The sequence below is a fragment of the Schistocerca cancellata genome, chromosome 2, assembly GCF_023864275.1.
Source record: "Schistocerca cancellata isolate TAMUIC-IGC-003103 chromosome 2, iqSchCanc2.1, whole genome shotgun sequence".
In the NCBI taxonomy this organism is placed as follows: Eukaryota; Metazoa; Arthropoda; class Insecta; order Orthoptera; family Acrididae; genus Schistocerca; species Schistocerca cancellata.
Genome location: NC_064627.1, coordinates 945053441 through 945073154, shown reverse-complemented (window position 1 = coordinate 945073154; position 19714 = coordinate 945053441). Strand labels below are relative to the sequence as shown.

General features: G+C 39.3%; 1 protein-coding gene across 1 annotated transcript in view; it reads right to left on the bottom strand.

Moving 5' to 3' along the window:
- LOC126160029 (protein FAN-like) overlaps positions 1–19714 on the bottom strand; it is a 174942-nt gene that overhangs the window by 77921 nt on the left and 77307 nt on the right. The window contains exons 9-14 of the mRNA XM_049916839.1: positions 9636–9790; positions 9250–9428; positions 9006–9137; positions 6579–6756; positions 6391–6419; positions 3888–4188 (exon numbers count right to left, since the gene is read on the bottom strand). Coding sequence (XP_049772796.1) covers positions 3888–4188; positions 6391–6419; positions 6579–6756; positions 9006–9137; positions 9250–9428; positions 9636–9790 — 974 coding nt within the window. The remainder of the gene's footprint in view (positions 1–3887; positions 4189–6390; positions 6420–6578; positions 6757–9005; positions 9138–9249; positions 9429–9635; positions 9791–19714) is intronic.

Here is a 19714-nt window from a genome sequence, read left to right as displayed (position 1 = left end):
AAAAAGTGTAATAGAGATGATCATCAAATTCCAGTGTCAGATGCAACAAGATGGGGGGAAAGGGTATCACAGAAAGATTTACTGTTAAACTTGCAAGAATATAAATTTCAAGAAGAGTCCATCAACATATTACTTCCTCCCACTTACATCCCATGAAGTGACCACAATTGTAAAATCAGAGAAATCTGAAGTTACACAAAGGCTCTTTGACAACTGTTAAAATATGGAACAGGGAAGGAAAAAAATGATGCTGCTAAAGGAAGTATCCTCTGTCGTACAACATAAGGTGTCTTGCAAAGCAAAGATCTAGTTGCAGATTTTTATTTATAATGTAGAGCACTGCAGTCATTGCTAATATGAAAAATGCTGCTCCAAAAGTTTTCATTTTAGCACAGTGGTAAATGACATATGACTACAAATGCACAGATTTTCTAATAAAAGAGTGTAAAACAATATGAGTTGAAGTTTATCTTCTCAAGAGAATAGCAGTAAGATGCATCACACTTAAAACCTAAATAGTACTCAGTGTTGTTTGTGGCAATATTTATTTCATGTCACACATATATTGCAACAACAAGTAAATAATGGATTGTACGACATGTTGAAACTGTATGCTGAAGCAGCACACATGTGCTGAAATCTGCTTTCTATGTTCTGCATTCCACAATTTGAACTATCAAAGCACATATCATGGACCAACTATGAGCATTAAATTTGTCATTGGCTCATCATCTTTCTTTTCAGGTTCCATAGAGACACTCCAACAATGCTGTATGACTAGCACCTCTTGGAGAATAGATCCCGCAGAGAATTTGGCTTCTACACAGTACCAAGATAGTTCCCAAGGGAAATTATTTTATGCTTTGCAAAGTATATACTGTGCTCACTATATACAAAAAGAAATTTCCAAATAATTGAGGCTCTGAGTGGTCAATAGGCACATAAACAAGACTGAAAATGTTGCTAAGCTGCCAGACAATGTCGTACTTTGGTGTAAACTTGAACAGAATAAACATACACCCACATTCATACCCATACAAGTAAATATACCTGCACAATTAAAGTGTGCTGGCCAGCTACAGTGTGCCGGAACTGCGGACAGTCCTCTAAAGGAGGACATAATTTCAATGTTAGCAACATTTGAAGTCTTGAGTGTACACCCATAAATCACACAAATCCTCAGCCATACAGCAAGTTATTATGTTTCATTATTTATAATCAACAAACGACTTTTCATTACCATAAGATAAAATTTGTGTACTCAGGAGGATCAAGTGGTGTAGTACTGTTTCTAAAAATTTACTGTCAATAGTTGAAGTCCTAGTGTGTCAAAACATTTTATCATAATATTTTCAATAACCACAGCATATTCTTTGAAAGGTTTAAAATAAGTCCACCTACATAGCTCAGGAGCTAAGTAGTGTAACAGACACTGATGAGCCAAAACATTACGACCACCAGCTTCATAGAATGTTAGTCAGCCTGTGGGCTGCAATACTGCAGTGATACTGCATGGTATGGATTCAACAAGTCCTCGACAGCTTTCTGTAAATATGTGGTGCCAAATATTTATGCATGGTTCACGTACAGCAAGTAAATTACGGGCTGGTGGTTTGTGGGCATGCAGCTGGCACCTGGTAGTGTCTCAGATGTATACCATTGGGTTTAGGTCAGGCAAATCTAGTAGCTGTGACGTCAATATGGGATCATTACCATGCTCCTCCAACCACTGTAGCAAGATTCTGGTCTTGTCAGATGGACAGACATCCTGCTAGTAGATGCCACTGCTATCTGGAAAGACATCAAGCATGAAGAGATGCAGGTGATGCATAATAATGTGCAATTTGTCCAATGTTGTCATGGTGCCTTCAGTTAGTACCACAGCTCCCATGGAAGACCAGGTGAATGTTCCCTATGACATAATACTGCCCCAACTGGCCCGTGTCTGCAATAGGGTGTACTTTTTGGGCAGCCATTCACCTGGATAATGCAGTATCTAGACATGAGCAACAACCTGGCATAACAATAAATGTGATTCATCCAATCAGATAATACCTTTTCACTGCTCCTAGGTCAAATCTTGATGATCCTGTACCTACTGCAATTGTAACTGAGGATGTCGTCAGGTCAAGATAGAAACTCGAAGGGGATATATACTGTGGAGCCTCATGTTAACAACGTGTGTTGAAGGTGTGCTTCAAAACACTTGTTCCAGCACCAACACTGTACTTTGTGTCATCACATCTGTCACAGATTATTGCTTAACCTGCTTTACACAACAGGCAAGCCTAAATCTCCACGTCCAAGATCATGCTGCCCACTCATCATTTAACAGTCCCTCAACCACTTTGTGTAGATGTCCACGATAGTAGAATGCAAACAGTTGATCAGCTTTGCTATTTCCAAGATGCTCATTCCAAGGTACTAGGACTATAACAGTCTCCCTCTGTGCAAATTTCAATGCCTTTATATTCGTGTTCTCCAGCTGCTTGGTGAGCGTATTTTTTTTTACCTATCCAATGACATTAAAAAATGCCCTTTGTCAAAGGCACTTATGCCAGTGGATTGCCCCATTTGCTGCCTGTATCACTGCTAGAATGGTTCTCCATTCATTTCCCCTCACTTATATAACTGACTTACCATGTCATGTGCTCACAATGACACCAGGTGCCATTCAATTTTGCAGTGGTCTGTGCTCATAATACTTTGGCTCATCAGTATATGGTTCTTGAATAGATCTTGTGTGTGTCATACACAAAGCAATGAAGCTTTAATAAAGAGATATAATGCAAGAGAATATGTAACAGTTTCTATATGTCCTTCAGACAAGTTCTCAGTTCTCACAATGTGATATTTCAACTTCATAATTCTGCGTAATCACCTTTTTATGCAAGATAAGAGCCTTTTTCTCTCAACAGAGAGATAACATTAACCATAAAACAATCTAGCACTAAGTAGTTGTTGTGGTCTTCAGTCCTGAGACTGGTTTGATGCAGTTCTCCATGCTACCCTATCCTGTGCAAGTTTCTTCATCTCCCGGTACCTACTGCAACCTACATCCTTCTGAATCTGCTTAGTGTATTCATCTCTTGGTCTCCCTCTACGGTTTTTACCCTCCACGCTGCCCTCCAATGCTAAATTTGTGATCCCTTGATGCCTCAGAACATGTCCTACCAACCGATCCCTTCTTCTAGTCAAGTTGTGCCACAAACTTCTCTTCTCCCCAATCCTATTCAATACCTCCTCATTAGTTATGTGATCTACCCATCTAATCTTCAGCATTCTTCTGTAGCACCACATTTCGAAAGCTTCTATTCTCCTCCTGTCCAAACAGTTTATCGTCCATGTTTCACTTCCATACATGCTACACTCCATAAATAAACTTTCAGAAACAACTTCCTGACACTTAAATTTATACTCAATGTTAACAAATTTCTCTTCTTCAGAAACGCTTTCCTTGCCAGTGCCAATCTACATTTTATATCTTCTCTACTTCGACCATCATCAGTTATTTTGCTCATCAAATAACAAAACTGCTTTACTACTTTAAGTGTCTCATTTCCTAATCTAATTCCCTCAGCATCACCCGACTAAGTAGTAAAGAAGAATATGCAGAGACACAAACAAGGCCCAAATTTTGAGCTCATAGATCAGCTGCTGTATTAAAATGCATAAAATAGGCAGTACAGTTGACACAAAGTAGTAAATATTTCCATACTTACACCTACAGACAGCACATATTTAAACCTATAAAAAATTCCACTCTGACTTCACGGAAAATGATAATTAAGACTAATAAAATATACGATTACAACTTTCTAAAGTAATTGCACGATCTTAATACAGTAATTTGTATCACAACTGAAAAAAATTTATGTAATACATACACATTATTATCCCATGAGCCAACAAGGAGCGTTTTGTCATCTGGGAGAATGACACAGGAAGACAATGCCATTTCTGATAATGCAACACTCCTGACTTGTCGTTTCTCAGCCACGGTGTACATTTTTAATAGTGAATCTTGCCCCACAGATACAACAAATTCTTTGGATTCAGCTATTGCCACAGCACTTACTGCTTCTTTGTGTGACTGGAATGTGCTTGCTATACTCAACCTATCCATATTCCCCCAAATTGGGCATTCTGCAGTGCTGTTAACTTTGTCTTGCTGACAACTGTTATGCTCTGTTACGACAGAAACAAAGTTTTGTAAATAATCACAAAATTATAATTTATTCTGAAAAATAAGTTTTTTAACTTTGACGTGAAAACAGAAAATATTCATAAAAATATAAAAATGATATAAAAATAACAATGATCATTTATTTAAAAAACACACAATTAGTCATATTTAGATATAAGAGTACCAGTCATGCCACAGATAAACTGTTCTATTCCACCAATGGGAGAGATGCTTTTCTTTGTATTATTAACTGCATGCATGTGTCTGACCTTCTCAAGACAAGAGACACAAGACTGCTTTTTGCATGTTAATGCGTAAATGTTTTTAGACTTGGAATTGTACTCTTACCATGTCACAAGTTTCATTAAAATTAAGTGGATTTTGTTTGTAAAGGATTTGGTTGAACTCTGTGACTCTTCTTTTAAAGGATAATGCTGAATAAAATCTGCCTCAATTGTAATTAGCAGCTGTTTGTGAACTACTGTCGCGAGCACCTGCGGAAAGTGGTTGAAGGCCTGTGACTGGCAACGGATTTTATTTGATGTTATCCTTCATCAAAACTGATCAAATCAGTGGAAGTGGATGAGCATTTTACTATACAATGTGAGTCATTTGAGCCCACATTCATCAGTTGAAATAATTTCTGTATGTCATCTGGCGTAAGGCTGTGCAAGGCCTCAGGTATTTTTCCCTTCTGGAAGAGAGCTGGAAATACCTGTTGTAATCTGGTCATCCACTCGCATCTAGTTAATCAACTTTGATAAAACTTGGCACAGCAAAAGACTGCTGTTCGATGATGAAAACAATTCCACACAAGTACACCACAAAAATGTGAGCAGTGTTGTTTCTTTAATGTTAAGTTAGTGTATTCTGTTTGGTGCTAAATGAAGGAATAACAATTCCATATAATGATCCAATGGAGAATCTTTGTTTACATACTGTATCATATAAGTATCTCTGATGGAATAATGACAATACTATGAAAAGGATAGATTGCTGTTCACCATATAGCGGAGATGTTGAGTCACAGACAGGCACAACAAAAAGATTGCTAAACACAAAAGCTCTTGGCCAAAAGGCCTTCTTCTAAATTAGACAACACACACACACACACACACACACACACACACACACACACACACACACACAACCAGTGTCTCTGGCTACCAAGGCCACACTGCAAGCAACAGTGCATAATTGGAGAAGCAATCTGGACAGTGGGGTAAGGAGGAGGCTGAGGAGGGGAAGGGGAGAGGGAGGAATACGCGGGATTGGGTTGAGGGACAGTAAAGTGCTGCTTGTGGGAGCATACAGTGATGAGTTGGGGAGAGGGTAGGACAGCTAGATGCAGTTGAGAGGCTAGATGGAGGGATGAAGGATTTTTTTTTTTTTGGGGGGGGGGGGGGGGGGGGGGAGGGGGTAGCAGGGAGCAGAAAAGGAGAGAAGTGAAAACGCTGTGGGTGCATGAAAGTTATGTCACGAAATGGAAACCAATGTGAAAATCCCATAAAGCTTTGCACAGATGTGTCGAGCAGTGTCTCTAATATGCCCGTCAACCCCATCACATCACTCTTTTCAATTTTGAATGCACAGTGAGCATGTAAAGATCCTTGAAAACAGCGTCTCCCACCAGGTAAGAGGGCCTAGTGAGAAATTTCTCCTGAAGCTATGCAGCCCACATAACTGTCATGCACCCACAGCGTTTTTACTTCTCTCCTTTTCTGCTCCCCCCCCCCCCCCCCCCCCCCCCCCCCCTCCCCGTTCCCACAACAGCACTAAACAGCCTTCTATTCCACCAATGCACCCACAGTCTTTTTGCTTCTCTGCTTTTCCACTCCCACCATTCATCTAACCTCCTGACTGCACCTAGCTGTCCTGCCCTCTCCTCACCTTGTCCCTGTATGCTCCCACAAGTACCATTTTAACATCCTTCACTCCTACCCTCTTATCCCTCCCCATCCACTCCCAAGCCACCTCCTCATCCTCATCACCCAGATTGCTTCTTCTATCATGCGCTGTTGCTCGCAGTCTGGCCTTGGCAGCCAGAAACAATGGTCACCTGTGAGTTGCATTTACACAAATGTGTATGTATGCTGTCCAATTCAGAAGGCCTTTTGGCTGCAAGCTTACTTGTTTAGCAGTTTTTTTTATTGTGCCTGTGTGTTACTCAACATCTCCACTATACAGTGAGTAGTAATCTATACTTTCCATGATATAGTCATAATAAGTATCTCTGATTGTTTAATATGTCTGTCTGTTACATTCTAGCATGAATAAATGTATCATAACTACATTTTATTGCTGTATTTGTTGTTTGCATCCACATTCCTGCAACCGAGATGATATCTCATCAATAAAATGCAGAAAAATAAAGTTTAAATTAGAAAAATACCTCCGTTCCCTTTGATGGTTGGTGGAAATACCAGTAATTCGCTGTGGATGTGGCAGGGAAAAAACTTGCTTAGGAATCTGACCAAATTCCATTATTTGTACTTCTAATGCATGTCTCTGATTTATGTCTTTGATGGAATCCAAATCAACAGCGCCTTCATAGCACAGATAGTAAAACACTGCAAATAACAGACATATTAACTGTGAAGTTGTTTTGTTTTGTACATATTTAAACTATTAAAGAAATGAGAACAGGTAACTGCACCTAAAAGTAAGAAAAAGTAGGAAGGATCAAAAGCCAGTGGTTATTTGATATCAGATACCTTTATTTGCCTATGCAACATCCATGTCTCATCTCTCTGTGAGTGGTTGCCTGTTCTAAATCCATGCTATAATTTCATTTATTGTAATACGAGGGCTATTCAGAAAATAAGGTCCGATCAGTCACGAAATGGAAACCAATGTGAAAATCCCATAAAGCTTTGCACAGATGTGTCAAGCAGTGTCTCTAATATGCCCATCAACCCATCACATCACTCTTTTCAATTTTGAATGCACAATGAGCATGTAAAGATGCCTAGAAAACAGCGTCTCCCACCAGGTAAGAGGGTCTAGTGAGAAATTTCTCCCGAAGCTATGCAGCGCACATAACTGTCATGCATTTCCTTCTTATAGACAATTCTTAGCTGCATTCTGGATAGGCAATGAAGATGCTCCTGCAGCATTTTCAATGGGATGTGTCTGATCACCCACAATACTACCCGTAATTGACTCCCTCTGAGTTCCATCTCTGCTCACATGAACCACTGACTATAACAACAACATTTTGGCGCAGACAGTGGGCACAGAGAATTGGCAGGTAACAAGTGGCAACTGCCTTCTATGACAAGGGTTTTGGAAAGTTGGTACAACGCTATGTAAAATGTCTACGTTGGTGCAGTGATATGTAGATAAGTAGCTGGAAGTTGTAGCTATCTATTGCAAATAAAATATTTTTGATTTTCACAGTGGTTTCCATTTCGCAGCCAATCAGAACTTATTTTCTGAATACCCCTTGTACATACTAAAATCATGTACATTCATTGGCTAAGTGATTATACGATTTTTTTCTGCAGTTTGAAGCACAGTGCCATTACTGTAATACACCTAAAATACAACAATCAGAATATTACAATTATAAATAATTATGAGTAATATTGACAGAAAAGTATTGTCTTCAAAATAGTACAGTCATCTGATTTTAAATCCAAAACCAATGGAAGTACATGTGTTAACTGGTGGTCTTGAACAAACCACAGTAAAAGCATGCAGTCTGCTGAGAAACTGTCTTGTCACACAAATATCTACAAACACAATCCCAGAATACTAATTAAAGCTGAATTCAAACATAAAAATTCAAAGTTATTTGCTGCCTGTTTTGATACCAAATGTAGAGGTCCAGGGCTGATTCCCAGTCAGTCCTAGGACTTTTTTCTGTAACTTACAATTTCTTTCACCCTTGGCAACAATATATTAATGTTAAAATGTAAAGGTGAACTACGGTTCAGAGTTCACATTAAACTGTAGATCCCCTATAACTAGCTGGAGAAGTCAGTTCAAAGGTCAGAGGAAGGCGGGAGCTTACCATCTTGTTGTAACAGACTCCCCAGAGACAAAAGTGCCTTCTCTCATTCTAATTTTATACAAGATATCACTAGCTAAAAACAGTTCATCAGAAATTTAAAACAAACTGTTTGAAAGCTGTGATAGCTGACAGACCACTGTACTGGTGACATATTTTATTCCTAACCACCAGATTTGTTCCGAAGACATAATTTCTGATAGTACATGGATCTCTATGGTATGATCTTCCTATTACTCCTATATAGTAAGCTTGCATTGGTTGTGTGTGTTTCTGTATTTTAAGATGTCAATTGGCATTCAGAAAAAATGCAATACTGTTGGATGCACACAACTCATGGAAACAAAAACAATTTGTTCATTCCTTTATGGATACCATATTTGTATGTAACCATGCTTCACACTGTGATGTATGTTGGTGTATACCTATCACTGAACCCTGCACTTGCTTCATTTATCAATCCATTGTAGGTGGTTATCTTTAGCTGACTTTGGCAGCTGTGTTAATTTTGCATTGTTTCCCTTACCAATAAGTGCAATTACCTGTGAGACTGAGGTATCACCCACATAAACGCTCAAAATTATCCTTTATCAAACATCAATAAATATTCACCATTCTGCATTTTGTTCAAACACCCACTGCCCATTAATTGGATAGCACTGTTGATATTTGCTATTAAGCCACACATGAGTTGTTACAAACATCACATGACTATATGAAGTTGAGTTTACAGTTTGGTGAAGTGGTCATAATGCTATGACCATTAAATGTATAAGTGTACAGACAATAAGTCTACAAATGACTCACAGTTATTTGCTTTCTCTGCTTCTATGCCAGTCTGCCTGTAGCCAAATATCAAATCAATCCAATGGTGTAAGTTTCTTGACACATATTCTGACTCCAGAGCTTCTCTCATCTTCATTACAAAGTGTTGTGGACCTAAAGAGCAGATCCTATTAATTGATGTATTACAGCCCACAGCACAGGTGAAAATTATAAAGATTATTATCTCAGTAAATGAATCATTCAGTAGCTTTAACTCTGGATCTACCATTTGCCCATGGTGGAAGATGAACATCACCAACTTTTTGACCATCATGACGATATCCGAAGTTAATTCCAAAACCATTCACAAGAAAATCACCTCCTTGCTCTGTGTCATAAAATGCTGGGATTAATTCCTTGAAATCTGACATATTTGTCATGACATTCTTCCAAACATCAGGTACACTGAAAATAGAAACACATAATATTCATTTCAAGCACTAATAATAATAAACCATCTCACATTTTCACATATAAAACAATCACCACACTCACTCTCCCCCTCTCATTGCACACTGCATGTGCAAATGCATGCTGTCTCCCCCCCCCCCCATATGTATTATATATATACTCATATAAAGGTGCTCCTGCAGCATTATATATATAACATACCTGTTGAACATTCTGTCAGGATGATCAAATCGACCATTCTGCAAGCACAACATGTAATGTGGAAATTTTCTCACTAAATAAAACAGGACAAACCCAGGAGCAGAATAATGAGATCCATACAAAAATTTTGGTGGTGACATTTCTTCGTACCGCTCCTAGAAAAAAAAAAATTACATCAGATTGCAAACTTAGGAACATATTAAGATGTCCATATAAAGTAATCAGAAAGTTGATGGAACACACAAGAATACTAACTACACAAGTATGGAGAAAGAATAAGAATCTCTAGAGAAAAAATGGATGAAAAATTAAGATACAAAAAGGACAAGATGAGTAATGAATGAACCTGGAAATAACAGAAGCCAAGACAGCAACACAATGTCTCAGACAACTGGATACTACACCACCCAGCAAAATGGTAACAGCAAAACTGGGAGGGAAGGTAATGCAAAGGTATGACAAAGATGGAAGAATTGATAGTTTACAGAGGAGAGAGAATATGAAGGTGAAGGGCACAGAGTGTATGGTGAGTAAAAGAAGAGTAAGCCACAGGACAGAAGGAATATATGGCAGGGAGAAAAAGATCAGTGGTGTGAGGACAAATGGTAGGAAGAATGAGACAAATTGCTCAGATCTGGAACAAAGAAAAGTGAAGCATAAAATGAAGCAAGGTGAGAGGGAGTGTTGTACAAGAAACAGCTGAAGACAAAAGAGGGGTTAAGAATGAAGAATAGGGGTAAATGACAGAAGGATGAAGCACAAAGAACAATGGGAATGTGAAATAGGAGAGAGTTTTCATGAATAATGAAACACAAGAATGAAGACTGATGTGTAAGCAATGGTGATTAAAGTAAGAGTGTAGTGTAGGGAATTTGAAATGGAGGTTAAGTTGTGAGATGTAGAAATGGGGACTTGGCATGATGGTGGGGGTACAATGGCATTGGAGACAGAGTAACGAGCTGTAAGGTAGAGCAGGAACAGTGAATGGTCAGTGAGGTGTCGAGAACAATGAGAATACTTGTGACAGCTGGAGCAGAGAGTGGGTTGCAACATGTGATAAGCAATTGGACAGCTGAGAGGAATCCAACGTGTGAAAAACAATATGTAGGAATAAAAGGGTACCATGTGTGAAGAATAATAAGAGCAGAGAACAAGAGTGAAGTTTGAGGAATGGGAGAACAGCAGAGTTGGTGGAAATGTTTAAACAAAAGTAGGAAGGTAGAGTGAGAGGTGAGGTATGAGGAACTGTAGAAAAGTGTATTGGTAAGACATCAGAATACTGAGAATGGTTGAGTGAGAGATGAGTTACTAGGGAGAGTGAGAGGTGCAGTAGAGAAAAAATTAGAAGAGTGAGTGATAACTGATGTTCAACACATAATGGAAAGAGATATAATAAATGAGGTACAAGGAAAATCAAAAGGTAGAGCGATAAAAGATGTAGAGGGATCAATAACAAGAGAGAACAACGCATCTTGTACAAGGAGTAATGTGAAAGGAGAGTGAGAGGTAAGATTCAGGGGATATTGAAAAGGGAGTGTGAGAGGTGATGGAGGAACAAGAGACTACAATGTGATTAACATGACACAGTGCGAAGTGGAAAGGGAGGATGAGAGGGTGGAGAAATGAGAGGAAGTGGAAGAGGATGGAGATTGGGGTTGGGGGTGTAGTGACATGTGAGAAAGTGAAAAGACATGGTGAAGGGGGTGGAAAAGTATAAGAAAGTGGAAATGGGGAGTGAGGAGGGTGGAAAAGTGTGAGAAATTGGAAAGGAAGAGGTCAGTGGTCCAGGTAAGTGTGAGAGAGTGGAAAGGAAGGGTGAGTGGTGCAGGTAAGTATGAGAAAGTGGAAAGGCAGGTAGAAGGAAGAGGAGAAGTGTTAGATAAAGCATGAATGGAGAATGAGGAAAGAGTGACACATTTCCATTCTTTCATAATTACTAATTATTATTTCATTTCCTTGCCCTGTAGGCAAGAAAGGACATCCTGGATTTATTTCTCTGCTAACAGTGTTCCTTGTACAGCTTGAAGCCAGTGCAGAATTGGTTTTCATTGCATAATGAACCTACACTGCTTCAGAATCCTCAAGATGGTCTATCATTTTGTACACTCCACAGTAAATTAATTTGGAATGATAAGGGCACAATCGGGGAAACACACACAGCAGACAAAATAGATCATTCATTTAGAATTGCTCAGGCACACTGCGTCTTAGCTGCGATGGTTATTTCAATATTATATAGCCATGAGCCTCCCCCCATGAACCATGGACCTTGCCGTTGGTGGGGAGGCTTGCGTGCCTCAGTGATACAGATAGCCGTACCGTAGGTACAACCAAACGGAGGGGTATCTGTTGAGAGGCCAGACAAACGTGTGGTTCCTGAAGAGGGGCAGCAGCCTTTTCAGTAGTTGCAGGGGCAACAGTTTGGATGATTGACTGATCTGGCCTTGTAACAATAACCAAAACGGCCTTGCTGTGCTGGTACTGCGAACGGCTGAAAGCAAGGGGAAACTACGGCTGTAATTTTTCCCGAGGGCATGCAGCTTTACTGTATGATTAAATGATGATGGCGTCCTCTTGGGTAAAATATTCCGGAGATAAAATAGTCCCCCATTCGGATCTCCGGGCGGGGACTACTCAAGAGGATGTCGTTATCAGGAGAAAGAGAACTGGCGTTCTACGTATCGGAGCGTGGAATGTCAGATCCCTTAATCGGGCAGGTAGGTTAGAAAATTTAAAAAGGGAAATGGATAGCTTAAAGTTAGATATAGTGGGAATTACTGAAGTTCGGTGGCAGGAGGAACAAGACTTCTGGTCAGGTGACTACAGGGTTATAAACACAAAGTCAAATAGGGGTAATGCAGGAGTAGGTTTAATAATGAATAGGAAAATAGGAATGCGGGTAAGCTACTACAAACAGCATAGTGAACGCATTATTGTGGCCAAGATAGATACGAAGCCCACACCTACTACAGTAGCACAAGTTTATATGCCAACTAGCTCTGCAGATGACGAAGAAATTGAAGAAATGTATGATGAAATAAAAGAAATTATTCAGATAGTGAAGGGAAACGAAAATTTAATAGTCATGGGTGACTGGAATTCGAGTGTAGGAAAAGGGAGAGAAGAAAACGTAGTAGGTGAATATGGATTGGGGATAAGAAATGAAAGAGGAAGCCGCCTGGTAGAATTTTGCACAGAGCACAACTTAATAATAGCTAACACTTGGTTTAGGAATCATGATAGAAGGTTGTATACATGGAAGAACCCTGGAGATACTAAAAGGTATCAGATAGATTATATAATGGTAAGACAGAGATTTAGGAACCAAGTTTTAAATTGTAAGACATTTCCAGGGGCAGATGTGGACTCTGACCACAATCTATTGGTTATGAACTGTAGATTAAAACTGAAGAAACTGCAAAAAGGTGGGAATTTAAGGAGATGGGACCTGGATAAACTGAAAGAACCAGAAGTTGTACAGAGTTTCAGGGAGAGCATAAGGGAACAATTGACAGGAACGGGGGGAAGAAATACAGTAGAAGAAGAATGGGTAGCTTTGAGGGATGAAGTAGTGAAGGCAGCAGAGGATCAAGTAGGTAAAAAGACGAGGGCTAGTAGAAATCCTTGGGTAACAGAAGAAATATTGAATTTAATTGATGAAAGGAGAAAATATAAAAATGCAGTAAATGAAGCAGGCAAAAAGGAATACAAACGTCTCAAAAATGAGATCGACAGGAAGTGCAAAATGGCTAAGCAGGGATGGCTAGAGGACAAATGTAAGGATATAGAGGCTTATCTCACTAGGGTAAGATAGATACAGCCTACAGGAAAATTAAAGAGACCTTTGGAGAGAAGAGAACCACTTGTATGAACATAAAGAGCTCAGATGGAAACCCAGTTCTAAGCAAAGAAGGGAAAGCAGAAAGGTGGAAGGAGTATATAGAGGGTCTATACAAGGGTGATGTACTTGAGGACAATATTATGGAAATGGAAGAGGATGTAGATGAAGATGAAATGGGAGATACGATACTGCGTGAAGAGTTTGACAGAGCACTGAAAGACCTCAGTCGAAACAAGGCCCCCGAAGTAGACAACATTCCATTGGAACTACTGACGGCCTTGGGAGAGCCAGTCCTGACAAAACTCTACCATCTGGTGAGCAAGATGTATGAAACAGGCGAAATACCCTCAGACTTCAAGAAGAATATAATAATTCCAATCCCAAAGAAAGCAGGTGTTGACAGATGTGAAAATTACCGAACAATCAGTTTAATAAGCCACAGCTGCAAAGTACTAACACGAATTCTTTACAGACGAATGGAAAAACTAGTAGAAGCTGACCTCTGGGATGATCAGTTTGGATTCCGTAGAAATGTTGGAACAGGTGAGGCAATACTGACCTTACGACTTATCTTAGAAGAAAGATTAAGGAAAGGCAAACCTACGTTTCTAGCATTTGTAGACTTAGAGAAAGCTTTTGACAATGTTGACTGGAATACTCTCTTTCAAATTCTAAAGGTGGCAGGGGTAAAATACAGGGAGCGAAAGGCTATTTACAATTTGTACAGAAACCAGATGGCAGTTATGAGTCGAGGGACATGAAAGGGAAGCAGTGTTTGGGAAGGGAGTAAGACAGGGTTGTAGCCTATCCCCGACGTTATTCAATCTGTATATTGAGCAAGCAGTAAAGGAAACAAAAGAAAAATTCGGAGTAGGTATTAAAATCCATGGAGAAGAAATAAAAACTTTGAGGTTCGCCGATGACATTGTAATTCTGTCAGAGACGGCAAAGGACTTGGAAGAGCAGTTGAATGGAATGAACAGTGTCTTGAAAGGAGGATATAAGATGCTCATCAACAAAAGCAAGATGAGGATAATGGAATGTAGTCGTATTAAGTCGGGTGATGCTGAGGGAATTAGATTAAGAAATGAGACACTTAAAGTAGTAGATGAGTTTTGCTATTTGGGGAGCAAAATAACTGATAATGGTCGAAGTAGAGAGGATATAAAATGCAGACTGGCAATGGCAAGGAAAGCATTTCTGAAGAAGAGAAATTTGTTAACATCGAGTATAGATTTAAGTATCGGGAAGTCGTTTCTGAATGTATTTGTATGGAGTGTAGCCACGTATGGAAGTGAAACATGGACGATAAATAGTTTGGACAAGAAGAGGATAGAAGCTTTCGAAATGTGGTGCTATAGAAGAATGCTGAAGATTAGGTGGGTAGATCATGGAACTAATGAGGAGGTATTGAATAGGATTGGGGAGAAGTTTGTGGCACAACTTGACTAGAAGAAGGGATCAGTTGGTAGGACATGTTCTGAGGCATCAAGGGATCACAAATTTAGTATTGGAGGGCAGTGTGGAGGCTACAAATCGTAGAGGGAGACCAAGAGATGGATACACTAAGTAGATTCAGAAGGATGTAAACTGCAGTAGGTACTGGGAGATGTAGAAGCTTGCAGAGGATAGAGTAGCATGGAGAGCTGCATCAAACCAGTCTCAGGACTGAAGACCACAACAACAACAACATAGCCATGAGTTCAACCTGCAGTAAATTTAGAATAATTCTGGTTTCTCACTAAGTGACCTGAGTGATAAATGACTTTATCCTTCGATAACAAATGCAGTTTTGTGTAAAGGGATTCACTGACATTGGCATAGAGGCTGGGTATAAACTGGATTTTAGAGGAAATTATACCTAGACTGATCTCCTAACTGACTAAAAAGTACACCTTACTAATCACAATGAATACCTGCAATTGATTAAAAGACATCATCTATACACCACAAGCTTCATTAGAAATATTTTATTTGCCAAAAACGGTTTTTGGTTTTGTAACCCCTCATCTGTCTCAATGACATGCTTGTCAGTTAACACAACAGAATATGTACTGTAACATAGTACCCAGTTCATCATGTATGTTACTGCTACCCAATTTTAGGCAGTGACAATGCTCATTAATGTTTGACGTAACTGTCAAGTAGAGTAAATATGGAACTGTGTATGACAATTATGTCAAAACATTATCAAGAATTGTCACTGCCCAAAATTTGACAGCAGGAACATACATGACAAACTGGGTGCTCTGATATAAGACATATTTCAGGTCCTGTTGTATTAAATAACAAGCATTTCATTGCTATAGAAGTGTATAAATATGCCACTTTTGATGGGTTATAAACCTGAAAACCAGTTTTGACAAATAAAACAATTCTGGTGCAGTTCATGGAGTACGGAAGACATGTTTTAACAAATATATGACAGCTGCGGAGCACCAAGCAGTCAAAATTTTTATCCAAAATTGAGCTGAGATTGCACAATATCTTTACAACATTGGAGCAAGAATACCTACTTTATCTGTTCCTTACAACCTGCAACTACAGCACTACACAGTGCCTTACGAGCACATGCTTTCCCATCCTTTTAATGTAGTATCCAAGGCAGTTTCTCATAAGAAATTAGATTCAGAAGCCTTACTTGAGTTCCGATCGCTGTGTTGCAGAAAGGCTTAATGAGGAACAAACTATGTAAAATTCTGCAGGACAGTTTACTAGGGTACTATATCACTCATAAAAATGAAAAAGACAGTCTCCCTGAAATAGTGCTTTTAGAGAGAATGTTCACTTAACCATCTTACAGAAGGTTGCCTGTTCAATAGCTATTAAATAATTCTGAGAAGAAGGGTCACACACAGACAGATATTCATTCATGGAACTGGTTGAGGAAATGGCACCCATAAGCATTATTACATGCCCTCTTCCACAGTCAAAAGGCCATCAAATATTACTGCATACTTTTGTATGATATGTGCACAGGTAGGCCAAAAACTGAATAGCTATTTTATATTCCTCAACTACAATCAGCTTTAACCCGTTATATGTTACTGTTTTAACCATATTATCGACAATTACACAATTTTATTATGGATTCAAGTAGTTAGTATTTAGGAGCATCTTGAATGAAATTTACCTGTATGATAATTTTCAGGGTCTAAAATAGCACGTATCAGAAATTAATATTTGATTATAAGTGAATATTACAACAACTGATGTTGCCTGATGGAAAAGACAGGGCAGGACAGGCAACAACTCTCTGGCATGAATGATGGGTTGGAAACATGCAGCCAGTGAAGCTGCAGCATGAACATTGAAATAAAGCAAGATGGAATAGCTCCACTTGCTATAATTCCACTTATTAAATACCTTTTTTTCGGTTTTCTGTTCCATATGTGAAATATGAACCTTAAATATGTGATAGCTCCAAACTTTTACATAAACACTATTTCACTAAACTTTATTACCAACAGTACAGTTTTTAGACTACTAGTAGTAACGGTATGGTTATTTATACAGGGTGATTCAAGAGGAATGTCATGTAATTTGTGAGCTGATTCTACACGTGAAAATAAACCGAAAAAAATCCATGTACATATGTTCAATTTTCGATCATTACAGAACTGGGGCGGGTTGAAGACTACACACATCCATGAATGATGAAGATGAGTGTGAATATTATTTACCGAAATTCTGTGTAGGCAGTGTGGTGGACAGAATAATGGTGGGACAGATGACTTGATCATCCTACATGAGGTGCTGAAAGGTCCCTCACCCATCTCAACGCACTTGTAAATATGTTGGAGGGGGTGTTGTGTTGCACATCAAACATCACCTCAATGGTCTTTAATGCCGGCAACAGCAGCAGTGATGTGAGTGACAAGTTTTCCATATATATCCACCTTTGTAGTGTACGTATCCTCCTTTACACAGTCCCATAAACAGCAGTCTGATGGAGTTAGGTTGGGTGATCTGGCAGGCCAGTTAATGGGTCTACCATGGCAAATCCACCATTAAGGAAATGTGTTATTCAGATACTGGCATACTTGTCTGGTACAGTAAACTGGTGATCCGTCATGTTGCAGGTATGTTTGCTGTCATTGCTCTGATGTCACATATTCGAAAAGTGCATGTAGGTCTTCTCTCAGGAAATGTGAGTACACTGCAACTCTCACGTGATTTGGCAGGAACAAAGCCCCCATCACCAGATCATCAATCATACCACACCAGATGTTCACTGAGAATCTAACTTGGAATTTTGATCCCTAGTGTCATGTGGGATCTCCACTGTCCATGTACGAGAATTGTGGGTGTTCATGATACCACTGTGTACAGTTGTAGCCTCATACGTAAATGAAGTGTACTGCACATCTCTGTGTACAGCCAACCATTCACAAAATTATTGTCTGCTTACTGCGTCACCTGGATGCAGATGCAGATGGTATGAGTACAAGCCCTCGGAATGTAATGTATGCCACACTCAAGTTTGTGGAATACCGAGCTGATAGCTAATGTGCTGTGTACTGGTGGTGGGACTCCATTGTACCATTGCAATAATGTCTTCCCTGACTGGACAGCCTCACATTCTGTTACACGTACATTAGGTAGCGTTCAGGATTCACGTGACGTCTGACAAACCCTGAGAAATAACCTGGCACAGGGCGTTCACCGATCAGGGAAACTGAAAATTGAAATAAATGTTTGTAGTTTCATCATAAGTTTCTTTGAGAAGTATCTATTTTTTATTTCTAGATGGTGACTAATTTAGGACATCTGTGTCCATTTTCAAACCAACATTGCTGTAAGTGTGACAAATACTGGCAATAGCCCATGCACAGAAACTACCCTTGCAGTAATTAAAGTGGTATACGGCTGACTTAATAACAGCAGATTACACCACATACGACAGACACTTAGCTCTCTAATGTCTGTCCTATGTGGTGTAATTTGTTGTTGTTGAGTCAGTCATATACCTCTTTTGTAACAAATAAAAACACCTACAGATTTTATTTTGTCGCTACCAGTTTCAACGCTTCAGTGCGTCATCTTCAGGCCTGTATGCATAAAACATTAAAGATAGCATTATCAACTTATCAATCAAGTTACATAGAAACAGAGTAAAACAGAATGAGAAACAATGGCAAGACTCTACTAATGAATTTAAACCGAACATTTGATAGAAAGAACAGATATATCCATTGTCACATATCTAAAATATACTATCACGAATTTTCACTCAATACATTGTACAATTATACTATCTATTAAAACTTCTTTAAATACTATTCATGATTTTTATTGGAAAGTCTGACACACATTATCTGCACAACCCTGAAAAAACTTACTGTAAGACAAAATAACTGTAAAAGGTGATGAATGGAAGGAAACAATACCTCACAAACAAGTAAAAAGAAGGAACATGACCTATGTGTCATGTCGAAGCATAAAATGCTTAGTTGTACACAGATGAGGGGCATACACTATGTCATATCTATAAAATGAACATCCAAGACATGGTATAAACCGAATGTAGGACCCACATATATAGAACATATGAAAGCCACCCACAAGGAAACTGTTCATGATGCAAACATTCATATGTGAATGCATCATATATCGTGTACTGCCATGAAAAAATCACACGTAGGGATACTAAGTAGCCCACAATGATGCAGTGTATCATGAAGGATGACTCCTCAATATACGAGGTGCATTCAAGTTCTAAGGCCTCCGATTTTTTTTCTAATTAACTAATCACCCGAAATCGATGAAACTGGCGTTACTTCTCGACGTAATCGCCCTGCAGACGTACACGTTTTTCACAACGCTGATGCCATAATTCCATGGCAGCGGCGAAGGCTTCTTTAGGAGTCTGTTTTGACCACTGGAAAATCGCTGAGGCAATAGCAGCACAGCTGGTGAATGTGCGGCCACGGAGAGTGTCTTTCATTGTTGGAAAAAGCCAAAAGTCACTAGGAGCCAGGTCAGGTGAGTAGGGAGCATGAGGAATCACTTCAAAGTTGTTATCACGAAGAAACTGTTGCGTAACGTTAGCTCGATGTGCGGGTGCGTGGTCCTGCCAGCACTTTCATTTGGTAAGTCACATCATCTACATCTACATTTCTACATCTACATTTATACTCCGCAAGCCACCCAACGGTGTGTGGCGGAGGGCACTTTACGTGCCACTGTCATTATCTCCCTTTCCTGTTCCAGTCGCGTATGGTTCGCGGGAAGAACG